At 32.7% G+C, this 19,362-nt stretch overlaps 1 protein-coding gene across 10 annotated transcripts in view; it reads left to right on the top strand.

Annotated features, from left to right (window-relative positions):
• unc-104 (kinesin family member unc-104) overlaps positions 1 to 19,362 on the top strand; it is a 152,485-nt gene that overhangs the window by 76,862 nt on the left and 56,261 nt on the right. For 6 of the 10 annotated variants that reach the window (XM_071582675.1, XM_071582676.1, XM_071582682.1 and 3 more), the window contains exons 9-16: positions 2,910 to 3,067; positions 4,537 to 4,676; positions 5,050 to 5,094; positions 10,227 to 10,400; positions 14,034 to 14,167; positions 14,739 to 15,054; positions 15,851 to 16,053; positions 17,386 to 17,500. In XM_071582675.1, the coding sequence (XP_071438776.1) occupies positions 2,910 to 3,067; positions 4,537 to 4,676; positions 5,050 to 5,094; positions 10,227 to 10,400; positions 14,034 to 14,167; positions 14,739 to 15,054; positions 15,851 to 16,053; positions 17,386 to 17,500 (1,285 nt within the window). The remainder of the gene's footprint in view (positions 1 to 2,909; positions 3,068 to 4,536; positions 4,677 to 5,049; positions 5,095 to 10,226; positions 10,401 to 14,033; positions 14,168 to 14,738; positions 15,055 to 15,850; positions 16,054 to 17,385; positions 17,501 to 19,362) is intronic. The other 4 variants (XM_071582678.1, XM_071582679.1, XM_071582680.1 and 1 more) reach the window with 4 other exon arrangements.

Below are 19,362 nucleotides of genomic sequence, written 5' to 3' on the forward strand. Positions count from 1 at the left end.
AGATAAAGGTTTTTGAGGACATGACTTGCTCAGTAAATATGTCAGAAATCCCTTTGGGTGGCCTACAAATGGTAACTGTGTCCCTGGATAGGTAGTTGACCAACCTGTAGCACGTGCTTCTTCATACCTTGTAAAAAGTTGACCACCAGACTAAAAAGTTGACATCTTTTTCAGGCTAGCATAATTCACTCATGTGCACAATCCCAAAACAAATGAATATATCTTTATAAATGAACTCACATAGCTCTTGAAGTTACTCCTAGGTTATTACCTCAGAGTTAATTTAACCATTAATAATAATAAAAGTCATTCACAGAGTAATCATAAAAATTTTCATTTTTAATTCTATAAATCTTTCAGATGGTTTGTGTAGAAAATGGTTTAACCGCAGAAAATAAATAACTTGAAACACTTGGAAAAATCATCAAAATCACTAAATAATGAATCAAAATGCAAAGATGAAATTTGGATTATACTTATCTTAAGACAATCAATTTTGAGGTGAAGCTTTACCCTCACCTTTCAAATCAACCTTTGTTTTGATAACTGTGTTTTACGTGATTTAGGGAAGTGCATTAAAAATGTATGACATAGTCTGATTATGACTAAAATCATGTTTCATTATGATTGCACCTATGCGAGAACCTTGTCGTACCCTCTCTTTTGTGCCTTATGCTATAAGACCAGAAACTGACCCATTTCCAGAATTTAATAAATTCACATTACCATATGGCATGGAAGCAAAGGCAATTGACTGACCTCAAACATATTTAATATTTTAAAATTATGAATGAAGATGCACTAGAAGCATTTTAACATGGACAATATAAGAAAAGTTTCACCATTGTAAAATCGATGCTCTAGGTTCATGTCATTGAGTATAGAAAATTTCAGACAGAAAAACATCATATGCTGATTTTAATTAAATGCCAGAGGCATTTACTGTCTATTAGTTCATCCTGATTTGTCTAGAAATTAAACCTTAGCTTGTGCCTGTACATATAGAAATAGAAATACATGTATTAAGCTAGTTACTATGCTGGTGCTTAATTTGTTTTCTGCATACTTTTTCCTCCCATGCCATCCCTGGAATCAGTCGGTAAGCGCTAAATTATTTGTGCTTATCTAGATTTGATGGACATTTAAGGCTATATAATAATCTACTTTATAGTAGTTTACTTTTGTATAATCCATGAATAAGAGAATTTGTTCATATCCAACTTTTACCCGACTGCTATTGTTAACACATTGATAAAGCTCCATTATATTAAAATATGATAAAATAATAACCCTTGATGTTATAGAAACAAATTCAAAGTGTCTTTCTCAGATTTAGAATATTTACCTTCATCATAAAAGTCTATGAACACATCTTATTTGCCACTGTTAATAATGGTACCATGGATATATTTTTATTTATTTCATGTGAGCCATTTTACAAAAGTCTTGGTTAATTTTGTTGTTGTACATTATCTGCCAAACTATTATATACTTTTCATATACAAAAATTTCCTTTTTATTCATTGTAAGTTCAAGGGGCATATTATCATAGTAATCATATATGCATTCGGATATTCTTTTTCATAGTATCCTGAATATTAAAAATGGTACTTATCTATATATCTCTTGGCATATTATAGTTTTATTTGCTTTATGTCATTATTTATTTCTGTATTTGTACTCTATGATGATATCTATCATAGTCTATCTGATAAGGATTATTATTCAATTGATTGCTAAAAATATATTACTTGGATGATCAGACATTCAAGAGTTTATAAAAAGAATAAAAATGAGAACAATGAGAGCTGATGAATTGAAATTTTATTCACTACTACATTTCAGTCCATTTTCACTTTGAAAGTATCACTTCAGTGTAATAACTCTCTGATTCCATAGCATTTCCATTTCCATAGCATTCACATGTCCCAAATTTTTATAATTACCAAATGAGTAAAACTTCATAATCATGGTATCAGATATTCAGTATAATGTCACTTAACCAATACAGTTTGGTGATTGCTTTAGCCAGAGTTGTTTAAGTGAACAAATATTAATAAATAGTATTTATGTTCTTTTGTTGGAAAAAGACTTCCTGGTTCATCTCCATATGTTTACCAAAACTGTCTTGAATTTTCCCACTACTATATTGATTATAACTTGAAGCATTGTTATTTATTGTCTTATAGCCAGTTAACTGATTTAATATAAGTTGAGTAATAATGAAAATACTGCGAGTAGGTGATATCCCCTCCTAAAGAATAATAATGATCTTGTTGTTCATGGGAAAGCTTCCCACTTTTACAAATATATAGTCGGGTCATTATTTAAGTATATTAAATTTAGGTGGAAACATTTTGATACTCAAAATATTTATACAATAGCAGTTTTGGTCAAAGCAATGAGTAAATTACGCACATAATCCAACACAACAAATCACCTTATTCAGGTAATTGACCCGTACTGTGACATAATATAATGTAAATTATTTGGCCCTGGAGAAGATTGACCCCATGCAATCCTCCCAAAATTCTGACTATGAATAATGGAGAGAATTATAAGCTTGAATTTCTAGACTGAAATGGCAATAACTCATGCAACTCAACCTTGCCGATATACATGTATTGCAAGAAAACAGTCTCTTGAAGAAATTCATGAATTCTTAGAATCCTTTAGAGCATGCCAGGTTAACTTGTGAAATTTTATTTTAACTCACTGGATTAAAACTTATTCGATTCATTCCAGGTTAACTTGTGAATTTCGTTTTAACTTAATAGATTACAACTTACTCGATTTTTCTCGAGTCCTATGGAACTCTGACAGTGAAAAATATTTCAAGATATGCATATTGATTAATAAAATGAATATTTATTTTTTACCTTTGCATTTTATACAATTTTTATATGAAGGCAACCAAGAAAAAGAAAAAGGCTGATTTCATTCCCTATCGAGACTCTGTGCTGACATGGCTTTTGAGGGAAAATCTTGGTGGTAATTCCAAAACTGCTATGATTGCTGCCATAAGCCCTGCTGACATCAACTATGATGAAACCCTCTCTACATTGAGGTATGATGTAAAGTATTATTTTTATTTTTGATAGTCTACCATTTTAGATAGTGTTTGGATGACAAACTGATCTTTGCTACACTTCCCAACTTTATGCTGACACAACCTGACACCCCACAATACATTAAACTGTCCTTCAATTCCAAAAAGTTACTATATCCCTTCATTCTGTCCAACATACCTATTCTTTTCCCACCTTACTTCACTTGCTTAAAATCCTTCCCTCTGTCAACTTCATTGGTTTTTCTTGTGATCCATTTTACTTTTTCGAACCTTCTACGGACCCTTATCTCAAAAGTCCTCAGTCCATGCCCATCATTTCACTTTAGGGACTTTTTCCTCACCATTCAAAACTACACTCCTTATCAATATTTTTAATAATATTTTCTTAACATCCTTACACATCCTGCTTCCTTAAGCGTCCCTATCATCAACTCCCTCTTTCTTGTAAAAGATTTGGATCTGGAACAATAATTTAATGTCATATATTCATTCCACTTATATACACTGCTTTAAGGATTTTACTAATGCTTTTTATAGCATCATTATTGCTGGATGGAGCTCTTCTTCTGGTGGCCGTACTAATGTGACTGTCTTAATCCAAAATAGTTCCAAGATAGATACGGTGTTCCACCTACTCTTATTTTTTCCCTCCAATTTTAGCATTTAACATAGCCTTCTTCCATCTTGAAATCCTTCTAATAACTGTTTTGTTTGCTTTAATTCTCCCCCATACCTATTACACTGATTTTCTAATGGACTTAGCAATGGTTGTACCCCTTGGCTGACTGGCTAACTAAAACTTGATCAACTGCAAATGTAACTGATTCTACGGATTCCCTGCCAACTTTCATTTTTATCTCAGTTCTTCCCATGCCTCTTGTACTATTTCCTCCAGTAGTATATTGTAAATTCTATTTATTTGCATATTATTCAGTACCCAAATCATTCTCCTGGGCATCTATAACTCTGTGCATATATTGGTGTTGATGATTCTGGAATGTGAAACAGGCAGTGAATTAGAACTCAAGACTTTAGAAATACATAATTTTAAACTCCTAAAATCTGTTATTATATGTCTATTTTGACAGTTGTTTACGAAAGTGTGCATGTTGTTTAACTTTGGTGCACTAATGGCAGCATTTTGATGACATTTGGACTGGCCCTCCCTTCCAAAATGGTGCAACCCATAGCCCACAAATGCTATCATGGTGCGCTATTTTTTTCAGATTTTATACCATGTTGTATTGAGGCATTCCATAGCCCTACTTCTCAGAATGATACCACAAGATCTTGACTTCATACTTTTTCGTACATCCTTGAAAAAACTTTTCCATGATAGCATCATTCTTGCAAGAAGCCATGTTGGAATCCTTACACCCATTGAAGCAAAACCTCAATTTTATAGTCCAGTGTTTAATACAGTTTTCCTCATTTCATCTCTAATATGTGACTTTTTTAATTTCTAGGTATGCTGATCGTGCCAAACAAATAGTATGCAAGGCTGTGGTCAATGAGGATGCCAATGCTAAGCTGATCCGTGAGCTCAAGGAGGAAATTCAGCGTTTGCGTGAATTACTCAAAGCAGAGGGTATTGAAGTTCAGGAAGGTGTGTATTATATCTTTAAAATTGCTGTCTTATCATAATTTTTCTTTAAGGAATTTGGTAAATATTTTATCATGAAAGTGTGATCAATAAAAGTTGGTCTTAAAGTCGCAAAACATTAAAATGCTTTGATTATTCAATCTCTTTTGATAATGCTCTTGAGTGCTAAAATAAGCTAAGCTAGACACTGGTCCTTCCCAAACCACTGCATAGATTTTACTAATGCTCTCTGTGTATAAGAGTGTAAAATGAAGTATGTACTTTAGTTGAAGATGCTGTTCCATGCAATTACTATACTTTGGTAAGACTTCAGGAGAGTGAAAGAGACATGTTTCATTACACCCTGTATTTTTTCCCCCCTATCATTCCTGCCCAGGGCCGGATGGTAAAGTCCTTTATGAAAAGAAAGAGAACAATAATAGTAAGTAAATTATCTCATGAAACAGCAATAATAATGGCTTCTTTGCTGCATAATTTTTCCTTGGTTGACCTTCAGATGGTGTGGTGAAACTTTTTCAGACCAGGATTGGTGAATTAAATTCTGACCTCTTTGTGTTTTATGCGTTATTCTCTTAATTTCTTGCTTATAGCAGTTTTATTTACTTGTATCCCACTCTCCCAAGTATCTGGATCTATTCAACAGCCAAGGCTCTAAGCTCAATGTGTATGTTAAAGTTTCACTTCACTTCCCCTGTTTATACCATTTAGTTCTTTTTAGAAATATTACGAAAAGTGGCTTTTGGCTTTCTACTGTAATATGTGATGTCTAGGCTTACCCATTCTTCCCCTGCACCGTGAGTTATTTGCAAATTCCACTCATGATAAAATCATGTATTGAGAGTTTTCCCAATTTTTTTTTCAATGGTATTAAAGTTATGGCTGTGCTTTGTGTGGTCGAAGTAGTTTGCAAGCCTTTAACAGGTCCATCATGCATTTTTGTTCCATCAACCATTGCTTTTGGCAAACATCACATATAAATGTACTCTGCCTTTGGATCAATTGATCATGATATTGCCTATCATACCAAACATGGCTTTGCCTTGAATTTAATGTTGTCATAACCTCAGTTTTTCATCTCATGATGTGTTGGTAAAAGATCAATAATCATCATCTGCTATTCAAAATCACAAATGGTAACACCTTGATATAACAAATCTGTAGGAACCCAAATATCGAAATGATTGATAAATTGAGGCCTGTAGTAATATGTCGATAAAGATTTTAAAAAATAGATTGTACCAAGTAATGTTTCAATTGAATTATGGCATTATTCCATTGCAACATAATATTTTCATTCCTATTAAATATCCTTAATCAGACTTAATTTTGATATTGCTAATGAATGATAATCCCATATTTAGTTCATTCCAATTTTTCAGATTTTCAGTAGGTTTTACAGAATTCCTGCATAGCAAAGAAGTCATTGTAAGTTTCTTGTCAGTCACTTAAATACCTTTGATAAGTACCTAATTAACTTGGTGGGGACTGTAACCATGAGACAAAATGACCAACTTTCTTTGTGTAGAGCAACAGATTTAATTATGGATATCTATTATAATAAAAGGAATTTGACCACATTCTTTATTGGCAAGTTATGAACTTCACATTTTATTGTGTTTGCAAAATTTACAATTTAATCTCTTGCTGTTGTATTGAGCTGCCTTTCACCAGAAAAAAATATTTCCTTTCTTTTTTTTTCATGTGTGTCAATGCGTGATTAAATTGTACACGTACTACTTTTATAATGTATCATATTGTACTATCAAAAAGATAGTCCTTATGGGTATATGCTATATTTAGGCTGGAAGATCTGTCTAGAATTTTTCATATATTTTTTCATAATTTCTCTGAGTGTAATTTTACCAGCTTCACTGTAAAGGCAAATTTTTTACAAACAGATTGGCAATTAAATTCCATTGATTGCTAAATTGGTTCAGATTTAGCTCACTTAAAAAAAATGTTGTGCTATTAAAATAATTTCAATTGCTAACGTTTGAGCCCTCAACATGCCATCGGCATTGCAAAATGGACTGATAGCCAAGACTAAGAAAAAACATCATATTATTTTTCAGCATTTTGCTGTTAATTAGGGTTACATGATTTCACTAGAGAGTGATTTCATTTCTATGGTGAATTGATTTTTCATTACTTGCTTGTATTTTATGTGCTTCACCAAAATTGACAAAATGTCATTATCTTGCTTCACTGGATAGTGCCTGAGACATGAGAAATATTGTCGTGGAAATGAAAGAATATTGCGTGATATTTATTTTATTATACTCTAGGCTTTATGCTCTCTAACCAAAATATATATTTAATAAATCTCCTATGATAGTAAATTCAGATGAAGGCAGATTGTAGTTCAGAAGGCATTTTTTGTATGAAAAATCACTGGCATTATGATTCAACCATCACTCTCTGATGAGTACCCTCCTAGCTCCAGGATCCTACGTATACAATGAATACAACTCATACTTTATGAGGGCAATTGCTTGGAAAAAAAAATATTCAGATTTTGCCAGCCATATAGTCAGGAACATTCATGAAAATGTTCAAGTTGTCAGGGTAAGCGTTAAAAGTTGGAATCATTAAATTAAATAAGAATTCTAAGATTTTTTGTTGGAAAAATTCCTGCCATTACTCAGATGATGATTGTAAAACCAAAGTTGTAAAGAAGGAGAAAAGTATGTAAATTGACAGCACTATAATATTATTTTATTTTTTTAAGAAAAACAGGGTGATTATGTTTTATTTTGCTTTCAATATAGCTAAGCTGCTTACAGGAAATAAAGGTTTCTATGGATTTTTATCATTTAGATGATGGAAAGTTATTAAATGTACATTCCAAAGAGCTAATGGCAGCTGGTTATTAGCTGTAAGCTCAGTTAATGTATCATCTAAAGAAAATGGTGTGATAATATCATGATCACATTCATTTTGATTTCCAATCCACTGTCCCCTCTCCTCTTTCTCCTCACGAATTGAATGTATGGTAGGTCCTGACCGAAATGCATTTATCATTTTTTTTATGACTTTTAAAGAAATGGAAAATATGAGATATTTCACTTATGATGAAAATATGGCACGAGGCACTGAGATTTTCAAACTTGTGGGATAATAAGTCCAATAATGTATTTTATTAATATTACATCACTGTGGTTGTGTAGTTTATGATGAGAAGGAATGGCTCTGAGTTCTATCAAATTTTTTTGCATCTTCATAATGAAGGTTTTCCATTTTTAAAAACTGTGAAAGTATACACATGTGTTAATTGCTATTGATTGAAAATAGTTAATGATCCTGGAGCTTTATAATACTTTCACCTTTATTTTTCACCAAAATTTTATTCTGTTAAAACACTTTTGAATTATGGATTTTAGTGATGCATATGACAAATTTTTGCCATGTAGGACCATTGGTTGATTTGTAAAACTCATATATGTATGTAGTCAATTTTGTAACAAATGATAAAAAAATGAATGAAAATGTGTAATTACTACTCTTGATAGCACATAAATTTACCTGTATTACCTGACCAGGTTGAAAGTATAAACTTGACTGGATACTTATATAAATCCGAGCAAACTAAATGGAAAATTCCACTAAAGCTCTTAACTTAAAACTAGCTGGTGTTTCCTTAATGTTCTTAGTGATAATAGCTCAACCATTTTTCTGAAATTTATCAGCTTTGACATTGTTCTATCTGAGCAATTTTTTAATAGAAATGTGTACCAGTGGTCACTGGAAAACCTAGATTCATTTGTGAAGCAATCTGTGGTATACTGGACGGGGATGCCTTTTTGTGCTATCATCTGAGCTGAAAATGATGAAATCCTCCTTGCCTTCTCATTTACTATTTTGAGACCTGGAGGTAATGAATCTTCCCTTGTCTAAAAGCCAAATAAGTAAATTTGATACTCAGTGTCAAAGTGGCTTTATACCAACACAAATTTGCCTTAAATGCCTCTGCAAAATAGATACCAGCGTACACATATGACGATTTTATGTATGAGAGAGCTAATGGAAAAACATGCTGGAGGTATTAATTTGAAGTAATCTTGGCAGCAGGGAGAAAATGTAAAGTTAGCCACTGTTTTTTTTTAAGTTGGGTGAAATCTATTACCCTAAACTTAAACCATAGCACTAAAATGCACCCACAGATTTATTTATATGCTAGTGGTTGCACCATGTGAGTAAATCAAAGTTTGTCGGCAGTCATGAGACTGGCTTTGATATCTTTCTGCCATTCATAAATAGGTAGATTAAAAAATTATTCCAGATATTCAGATTGACTCTGGCCGAAAAGGGCTCTTATTAAAAAAATTTGATCCCTTTAATGTTCTCAATGGTCCCAAAAAATGGGTTAAAATATATGAATTATATTAATTCGGACTTTTTATTTAAGTTTAGGTGCTATATCTTACAGCTGAATATATTATGCATCATGCCCATGTCTGAAAATATATTGTCATCTCACAGTTAGATGGAACACCTTTTCTGGCATATCATAATGAGTAGTGATTTGTTAGTTTGAGTGATGTTTGAAATATGTAGGAAGTTCTTCTTTTGCCCCCGTAGGTGTTAAGTAAGAGAATGAATCTAATAAATTATGGATTAATCTTTATAGCATGTTGTTTTATCAACATACATTGGTGATTTACGTACTTGAAATGCCTCATATTTAAACACAAGAGTCCACACCATAACTACAGCTACTCACAAGCCTTTATATATTTATCTCATCCCTGCATCAAATGTTCATCTTCTTATCATCTGACTGATGTAGCTTTTGATAAAAGGGAAGTAAAAGCAATTTTTATTTAATCAATTTATGCGCAGACTGCTGCTCGTCTTGGGCTTCCAGCTGAATAAAATTACTTTTTATAGTGTCAAGCATGGCCATTATTTCTTTGTTGTACTAATTAATGTATTAATAATATTCCTGTGCACTAAATTTTTAAAAATGAATGCTGTATCCAATTCCTGACGCTATCATTCATGAGAGAGCATTGAAAAAATTATTAATTTGTTTGAAAACTTCATTTATTGGTGTTCCATATTTGACTGAAAGAATTTTAGTTTTTTGTCTCCATAAATTTTTGTCATCATCCTTGTTGAAATACTTCAATAGATTATTCATTTTAAATATTTTATTTATTGTCATCATTATCTATTCATCATTAATGTGTTCTACATGTGTTGAGTTTTTCCATGGTTTTACGCATGTAATTTATTCCATGTGTCTATGTTCAGTATTCTTTTTAAATGTGTAATATTTAATGCATCGTTCAAAAGATCCGTGTCATTTAGATCATAAGTGTTTTTGATGAGTGTAAGTTCAGTTTTTTTCAATGATTCTAAAGATATTCAGTTAATTTAGTGTATTGATTGGGTGTAGAAGGCACTCATATCACTTTATTTCACAAGCATTGTATATACTATTTTCACTAATTTGCATTCCTTTTTCCCTTCGTTTCTAACCTAACATCCAAAATCTTCAATGTGCCACTCCCGCCACCCAACTGCAATGCCATTCCTTTTTTACTCCTTTATGTCCCAAAAACATTCCCCTATCATCCCCATTCCCCCCGTCCTCACACTTGCCAACAGGAGATGATGGAATGAAAGTAGTCAAAAGAGATGGTGAAAGAATTCCAGTGGCCCCTGCATCTACGATAGCTGAGGAAGCTGTGGATCAGCTTCAAGCCAGTGAAAAGCTTATTGCAGGTAAATAATTATTGATAACACTAGTAAAATAGGTCAGTTTACTTCATGTTTCAAATACAGTATGTCCCCACTTCACAGTGGGTTCAGATTATGATAAATGTGCTTCATGAAGTAGTCAGTAAGAAATCTCGTGGCTCACGTAAGGATTGAATACTCAAATTCCAAATATGTACATCCTTGGTAATTTGACAAAGTACTAGCTTTGAGTACACCATTGTCATTTTTCATTGATTTCATGCCAGTAAACAAATATGTTTATATTGCACTGGTTCCCATATTTTATGCCTGTTATGATTTTCAAAGCCTGGATACTCATTATAACTATTGTGTTATGCAGGTTACTGCTCGTTTTTTGCAATAAAAATAGCTCCTTCATACCTCATGAATGTCCCCTTGGTTTGAGGCCATAATTAAGGCTAATACGTTTAATAATTGGTATGCAAGTGTATTTAAGGTTATGGTAAATAAAAAGGATCCTGTAGATTCATCTCTGAGTCAACAAGGAGGCGAAAAAATATTAAATACCAAAAGTATTAAAACGACGAGCGCAGAAATTTATAAAAAAATTATGAAAATGAGGGCAAATAAATCAAAAGGGCCAGATGGTATCTCAATTGACTTGCTTAAATTGGGTGGTAGTGTAGTTTCAAATTATATAAATCATTTATTCAATGTTACCTTAAACAATAATGCCCTGCCAAATGCTTGGAAGGAGGCATATGTTACGCCAATTTTCAAAGGAGGAGATAAGGCAGTAGTTGATAATTATAGACCGGTAAGCTTGACATCAGTTGTATGCAAGCTATTAGAAAAGATAATGGCTGATTATCTCTGGGACTTGTGGGAGAGTGAGAATTGGTTGTATAGTCGCCAATATGGTTTTAGAAAAGGGCACTCTTGCGAAACTCAGCTATTAGGGTTCTGCCAAGAAATGTTCGACTCTATGGATGCGGGAATAGAGGTGGATGCTATAATAGTCGACCTGTCAAAAGCCTTTGACAAAGTTGACCACGATCGCTTAATGCTTAAGATGGGCCAATTGCCACTACACACAGATGGAAGAGTAATCTCTTGGGTCAGAAATTTCATGGAAGGTCGAACACAAAGGGTCAAATTAGGAGAAGTGTATTCTGAAAAAGCAAGGGTAACATCGGGAGTCCCACAAGGAAGCGTACTTGGCCCGCTCTTGTTTTTAATATATATAAATGATCTCCCAATAAATATTAATTCTCAGATTAGACTTTTTGCAGACGACTGTATTATCTACAGGAAAGTCGAAAATGACAGAGACCATGACAAACTTCAAAGGGACATTAATAAAATGGCAGATTGGGTGACAAATAATGGGATGGATATTAATGTTAGAAAATGCAAATCCATCACTTTTAGCAATAAGGTAAATGGAAACAATAGGGAATATAAATTCTCAGAAAATGTCATTCCTAGAAGTGATACTGTCAAATACTTAGGTGTATATTTAACTAAGGACTTAGGGTGGGGGCTAAATGTGGAGTACATCTATAAGAAAGCTTTCAAAACTCTTCATTTGGTAATGAGAAACCTCAAAGGGAGCGTTAGAGCAACCAAGGAGAAGGCTTATCAGACCCTAGTAAGACCAATTTTAGAGTACGCTTCTCCTGTATGGGACCCTCATGAAGAAGGTCATATTAAAAAACTGGAAAAGGTGCAAAGAAAGGCTGCCCGATATGTTCTGGGGAAGCATAGGAGGATGGAGAGTGTGTCTGACATGCTAGAAACGCTGGGCTGGGAACCTCTAGAAACTAGAAGAAAAGTAAGCAGACTTTGTGGAATGTTCCGAATTCTGAAGGGGGAGAAAGCTTGGGCAGATCTTAGGAAAGAGGCGGGGAACCCAAATTTTATAGGCAGAAATGATCACAAATTTAAGGTAAAACGCCGGGCACAGAGAACAAATAAAAAAAAATTTTCTTTTCTAAATGGAACAATTGTTGAGTGGAACACCTTACCTGCAAAAATATTCGAGCCCTTTCCTAACAGAGTGTATACTTTTAAGAATAGATGTAAGGCATATATGTAATAATTTGATTGATGTGTGGTGTAATGTATTATATGTAATAGCTTAATTTTATTTTTAATTTATCTTTTTTTTCTTGCTGATTAATGGCTGTAAATGGGATGGGGATTCACTTGTTTTGTCAAAGAGATTTGTGTTTTGAAGTCTGGTTTTATGTACTATCTTTTGCAATTATTTGGGACTTGTGTGCCACCTGACAATGTCTATTAGCACATGTGTATTTTTAATAATAATAATAATTAATATGGGAATGGAAGACTGTATGGTAGACTACAGCAAATTTTCCTATAGAATTGGCAAATTTAGCTACCACAGCACAACAGTATGTAATATGTTTTTTACTCACTGCAGGACAATGAGTGGTCCACTATACATGTTATGTTCCACTATGGCCGTTAAATTATAACATCACAAATTTATTGGTCATCAGTGTCTATAAATAATGACAGTGACTATCATATTCATATTACACAAAAATGTATTGCATTGATTTTGTGAATTTATGTTCACATATGTATACTTCTTTCTGCATGAATGAACTATTTTCAATAATTGATAAAAATACATCCAATTACTGTAAATTTTTCATTGAATGGTATGCATAATAGGCATCATAAAAGATCAGAGTTACCTAAAAATGAATCCATGCATAAATGTGTAAATTGGTAAATATAGATGAAAAATCCTTCCAATTATGCATTCGAATATTTTATTTAGGAAAGATATTTTTTTAGTTAGAAACCAACCATCAATATACTGTGTTTTGAATATTAATGTCTCCAAATACCTCGCTGCCTCAGGCAATTACTAAAAAGCTAATGATTGCTTTACCAAAAATATTTATGTGATAATGTAAGTCTAAGCATACTTATATCAACTTTTGTTCTCTTTCTTGCAACATAATGATGCTCATCTCTAAGGGTAGATCATTGAAGACGCCTTTGACATGGTTCATTCAGTATATGCTCTTACAAAGAGTAGTTTACAGAAGTCTCTAGCTGTAATATTGATTTTAATCTCATAGCATTCTTTTGCCAAACAAAAGTGCAGTTGTTGCGTATTTGATAAAATTATTGTGTGGATAGCTGTAAATGATTGTAGTTGTTGATCAAGTCAAATCACTTTAGACATACTTCTTGTTCATTTCAGGAATTATGCAGTAGAAAATTATTGAGGAAATGTGTTAACTGAAGTAGTTTAGTAATGTTTTGGAAAAAGGTTAAAAATGGGAAATCCTCACATTATCAGCTGATATATTCATTTATGGAAATTTCTGCTCGACTTGTTTCAATTAAAATGACTGATGTGATCACATTTCACATCAATATGAGAAACTTGGATATTTTTTATGTTCTTCAAAGAATAAGTACTGAGTGGCCATTTGAGTCACAGGACTAAGTGAGAACCAAACTACAGTTGATTAAGACCTCATGTGTGCTTCTAATTCAGATATGTTTCAATTTAGTGCACTTATGGATTTTTCAAGTTCGATTGCAGTTGAATAGCAAAATAAAAAATTTTAAACACTTAACAATAATTATACTTATGTAACTTTTTCAATGTTATTTTCTGAATTGCAGAATTGAATGAAACATGGGAGGAGAAGTTGAAAAGAACTGAAGTTATACGCCTGCAGAGAGAGGCTGTATTTGCTGAAATGGGAGTGGCTGTAAAAGAAGATGGTAACACAGTAGGTGTCTTTTCACCCAAAAAGGTATGTTGTATCTCCTAATACTGTAACTACATGAAAGTTACATATTTCAGAGTTAATATATAATTCCTCATTTGTGTACAAAACTTATTGTGAAAAATACTTAACATTGGAGTTAAGTAATTATCAAGTTAAGTTAATGTTGATGCTATCCAAAAATGCTACACCAGAGCTAAGTTGATCCTTGACAGCCAATAAGGCTGTTCATGAAATTGATACCTAAAAATTATTTTAATGTGATTTTGTTGAATTGCTTGTATGATTCCATGCAAACATTCTATGGTTGCCTTTTACACTTCTTCAGCCTCTACCCTAAATGATTTCTCCCTCTGGGATATTTATCTACTATCTTCTAAAATTTATTCTCATCTGTAACTCATTTTTAATTTGTAATGTTTTTCAGTAATTTTAAAATGGAATTAAATTGCAACTGAAAATATTTTGTTAGGGCAAATTTCATTATGAATGACCTTTTTAGTTGTTAGAACACTTCTATGGCACTTTTACCATTATCTTTGGTATTAGTAAAGATACAGTTTATTGAAGTTAATCATCCAATGAATGCTTATTTCAGACACCTCATCTTGTGAACCTAAATGAAGATCCTTCAATGTCTGAATGCTTGCTGTATTACATCAAGGATGGTGGTATGACAAAAGTTGGTTCTGCAGAAGCAAATGTGCCACAGGATATCCAACTCTCTGGCCCTCACATCCTTAGTGAGCACTGTGTTTTTGAAAACAAGGATGGAGTCATAACACTGATTCCTGGTGAAGGGGCTTTGTGCTATGTGAATGGACGGGCTATATCATCACCTGAAATACTCAGGACTGGAGCCAGAGTCATTTTGGGGAAAAATCATGTTTTCCGCTTCAACAATCCAGAACAAGGTATAATGATAGTAACTTTAAACAGCCAATTGTTAATTTAACATAAATTAATGCATATGAGAGAATAGGGTTTGATTTAAAATAATAGTCAACTATTTTTTTTCAGTGCAAAATATGAGAAACATGTATTTATTGCATGGGTCATGGATTATACTTTTTTCTTGTTGAACTATTTATATTCTCATCTTTAAGTCAAAAATCTTTCTACTTTTGCCAGAAATTTTTCAACGGTGGATTTGTGTGTGCATTTGAATGTAGCTAAATATAAACAGTTTGTATTTGAGAAGGTTCATGCTCATCACCACCACACTTAATATAAACGCCACCAGTTGATATAAATTTTAGGACAGGTCTTTAAGATTTGAAATTTTAAATTCAAATAAGACACATTTAGCCAAGCAGTGAGAATTATGCATATGCTCTTAAAACAAATACAAGGTGACTAAATTTTGAATATGTGTAGGGAAAATTACACTTAGTGGCCTATGCTTCCTTTGTAGTTCTATAGCATGCTGCTTGCATATTCAGTTGCAAATAATTTGAAGTAACATCAGAAACTTAGACTAAATGATAATGTAAATTTCATTCTGTCATAGAGGTAAATTCAAGTATATATGTACATATCAAAAACAAGCTAGGGGTACTTAAGGCTAAGTATTGAAGTGCAGGATAATAATCCTTAATTTTTGTTCTTTCATGTCCAAATTACATTGTCATTGACATAAATTGTGTATACAAATCTTTTGAAATGATTTGGATTAGTGTGTAAAATTCTTTTTTTGATTGATGAATGTAGCTCGAGAAAGGAGGGACAAAGGATCTCCTGCAGAGACTCCTGGAACTGGAGAAACTGTGGACTGGAATTTTGCTCAGATTGAATTGCTGGAGAAGCAGGGCATTGACCTGAAGGCTGAGATGGAGAAGAGACTTGTTGCCCTGGAGGAGCAATTTCGCAGGGAAAAGGAAGAAGCAGACCTTTTATTTGAGGAACAAAGGAAAGTAAGTTGGTGCTTTTTATTTGTTTTTAGCCAAACATAACATGGAAAAAGAAATCATGAAAATTTTGGCACTTCAAAGAATTTGAACATAATAGGATTGCACAGTATGAAACCAAAATTGGATTGGAACTAAATCAAGAACTAATGGTATTCATTAGCATTCTGTCTCAGTGAATTGAACACCTTCTGCTCCAGATTTTGGTTTCACTCAAGTTTTCATATTTCATTATTTAAAAAAAACCACACTAAATAAGTTCAACACATCTGGAGTTGCTATAATTATTGTCCATGATCCTATGCAGTTTTAATTTTCATTGAATTTGCTCAAGTACTTAGTATTCATCCCAACTTACATTTGATTCTTCTTACTGACTGGCAGTGATTATAAAAGAACTTAAATATTGACTCCATGATAATATGTTGGATAATGCTGAATACTTTTATATTTTTAGATTGACTCTTGAATTTCAATATTCTGTCATCCTTCCAAACCTTTAAGAGGCATGCATAATGATTACACAAGATTTACAGTAATTAAAATAATCTTTATTAGCCCAAGAGTAAGTTTAGAATAACTACATCATGAGAATGTTGTAGTCCAGTGGGTAGAGTATTGGATTGCTAACTGGAGGGTGTGGGTTCAACCACCAGGGACACCTCTGAGTACCCTTAGCTTCATCTGAACGTTGTGATTTTTTGGGTGCCAAATCTTCCCTGGAAACCGTAAGTGGCATAGGGAAAGGAACCCCCTACCCTGAGGCACGAATTTCACATGCCATTGGACTTAGAATTAGGTGATCTCTTTCCTTACCTATGAAACTAACCTTAGGGTTGATACATGTAACCATGGGGTTTTGTTAAATTAATGGTTTGAGGCACATCAGTATCAGTAAGTTGTGTGCAGAAATCAAAATTTTCTAATTGTGGTTCAACTTAGAAACTTACTTGTGTGAAAAATTATGCTGGAAGATTTAGCAGCAAAATCAGATTCAAGGCTTTTTCAGAAAAATTAGGGAAAAAATGTCGATCGATTTTGTAATTATTTTTTGTTATTGTTAATAAGGGGAAACTGATTGCAGAAACTAGTACTCACCAATTCCTTCATAATGACAACTTTCTCATGTTAAAAATTGTAAAGCGGAATGCATTTATATGATGCTGATCCCTACCATCTATTAATACACCATCAATACTGGTGTAGTCCTTTTCTCAGTGTAACCTTGGGGCCAATTTGGTCCAGCAGCTGAATTGAGTTAATGAAAACTTAGATTAATTGGTGATATTCAATGTACACACTCTGTTTAGTTGTAAAGGATATTTTTCTCTTTCACAGAATTACGAAGCACGCATAGATGCTTTGCAGAAACAAGTTGAAGAGCAAAGTATGACTATGTCAATGTATAGTTCATACACTCCAGAAGACTTTAACAATGAGGAGGATATTTTTGGTAACTATCTTATGCTTCTTCCTGCTAGTACACACTCTCACATGAATACATCTGGTCATATGCAGCAACAGGTCACAAGTTAAGAAGAAAACTAAGTATACAGGTTATGGAAAAGGAATTCACACCCATGAGTTTGGTTATGAAGTTAATTTAGCTATTAGTTATAGTAAAATATCTTATTTTAAATTTATCTGAAAGCATGTTTTTACTTTAGTTGAGACTTCTTAAACAGATTTATTGCCATTTACATTTGGTCTTATGAAATTTAATTTACCATAAATGCTGGTGTATAAATTGACACTATGGAGACATATGATCAGAGTTATTTATGATATTTTGAGTTGAAATAATTCATTTACCCCAAAAAGTCCTCTTTGTGAGGTCATCTAGTGGTAAGATGACCTCTGGATGAATATTTACCATCATTGTTTCATTGAGATCTACAAGCTATGAAAGTCATTTTTCCCAAATGACTTCTGTCAAGCCATAAATATATGTAAAATTTCAAAGAAAAATAAAATATTATATAAATTGACTGGCAAGGTAATTTCAATAGAAAATAGCAATGTACTATGGGTAAAGAACCAGGATAGCACATGGGAAGCATCAGCCAAAGAGGCTAAATAGATATGCAAATAACATATGGACCATTTTGATAAACGTATGAATCTTCAACTTATGAAGCTTCCAGTAGCACTTAATATTCGTGACTTAAAATGAACTGCCAGAAATTGATTCATTATTGAAATATTATCCTTTAGTTTCCATAATTAAAAAAAAGTTCAAATCCAAATTGCCTCTCCCACAGGTTGTAGTAGCACTGCCATCTTACAATCTCTAAATAAACCACCTACCGTATTTGGCCATGCCATGTTCAGATTATGCAACTGTTAAGATGTGCATCTGAATTTTCAAGGTTTTGTGGTAATTTTGACAAGCAATTTTGAAGTGAGTTACCCAAAGGTTTTCATAGTAGATCCTTTGTGTAAATTGGGGATTTATAATTTAATGTAAAAAAATGAGGTTTGTTTATGAAGTACACCATTTAATTGTATATCTAATCTGTTCATTCCTGAAGCTCAAAATTATAAATATGTGCATTCAGCGAGTGGAAATAGTCCTTATTTCAATTTCTTTATTGATTTTGGCCATGAAAGCCATAACTGTATTCTGAGAAGTAGCTTCAGGTACAAACTATGGTAGTTTTTCCCAAAATTATGCAGTTTTACTTTTGCATTTTTTATATGTTTTCATTAAAAATGGAAGTCATGGTAGTTGTAGGAACCATATTTATGCCCTCTGCCCTAGTCATATTTTGGTTGAAATATTTGAGTCGCTTATAAAAACACGTTCCTATTAATTTAATTTGCAGTCATTATTTAATGTTTAATATACAGTTAGTACTTTCAATAAAACTTATTATCATAAAATACATGGAAAAGAGCAACAGAATGAAAATGATGGTAACCTCAATCAGACTATCAAATATATCATCAACTTTATTGTCATTAATATGTATTTTACAAAATTATCTTATTTGTTTGGTACTAAATTTTAGGAGTTTATTTTCTCCCATGATAGGTTGAATTATGTACTAGCATTTATGGTGGTTATTTTGCAGCATGTGAGAAAAATAGTAGTGGCACTGAAGTTGAGTTAATAATTATTTTTCATATTTTATAGTAGAATTTAAATCCTTTTCTCCCGTAAATTTTGTTTAAAATAATCAAGGTAACTTAGAATACATTTTTGCACCATATTTACTCATGTCTAGGTCAATCTAAAGTTAATTTAATGACATTGAGTAAACATATTTGACTTTTTTCATGTTCTGTTTACAAAATAATCTGTAGTTCATAGGT

This window comes from Hetaerina americana, unplaced genomic scaffold (assembly GCF_022747635.1).
Source record: "Hetaerina americana unplaced genomic scaffold, ioHetAmer1.1.p SCAF_12, whole genome shotgun sequence".
Classification (NCBI taxonomy): domain Eukaryota; kingdom Metazoa; phylum Arthropoda; class Insecta; order Odonata; family Calopterygidae; genus Hetaerina; species Hetaerina americana.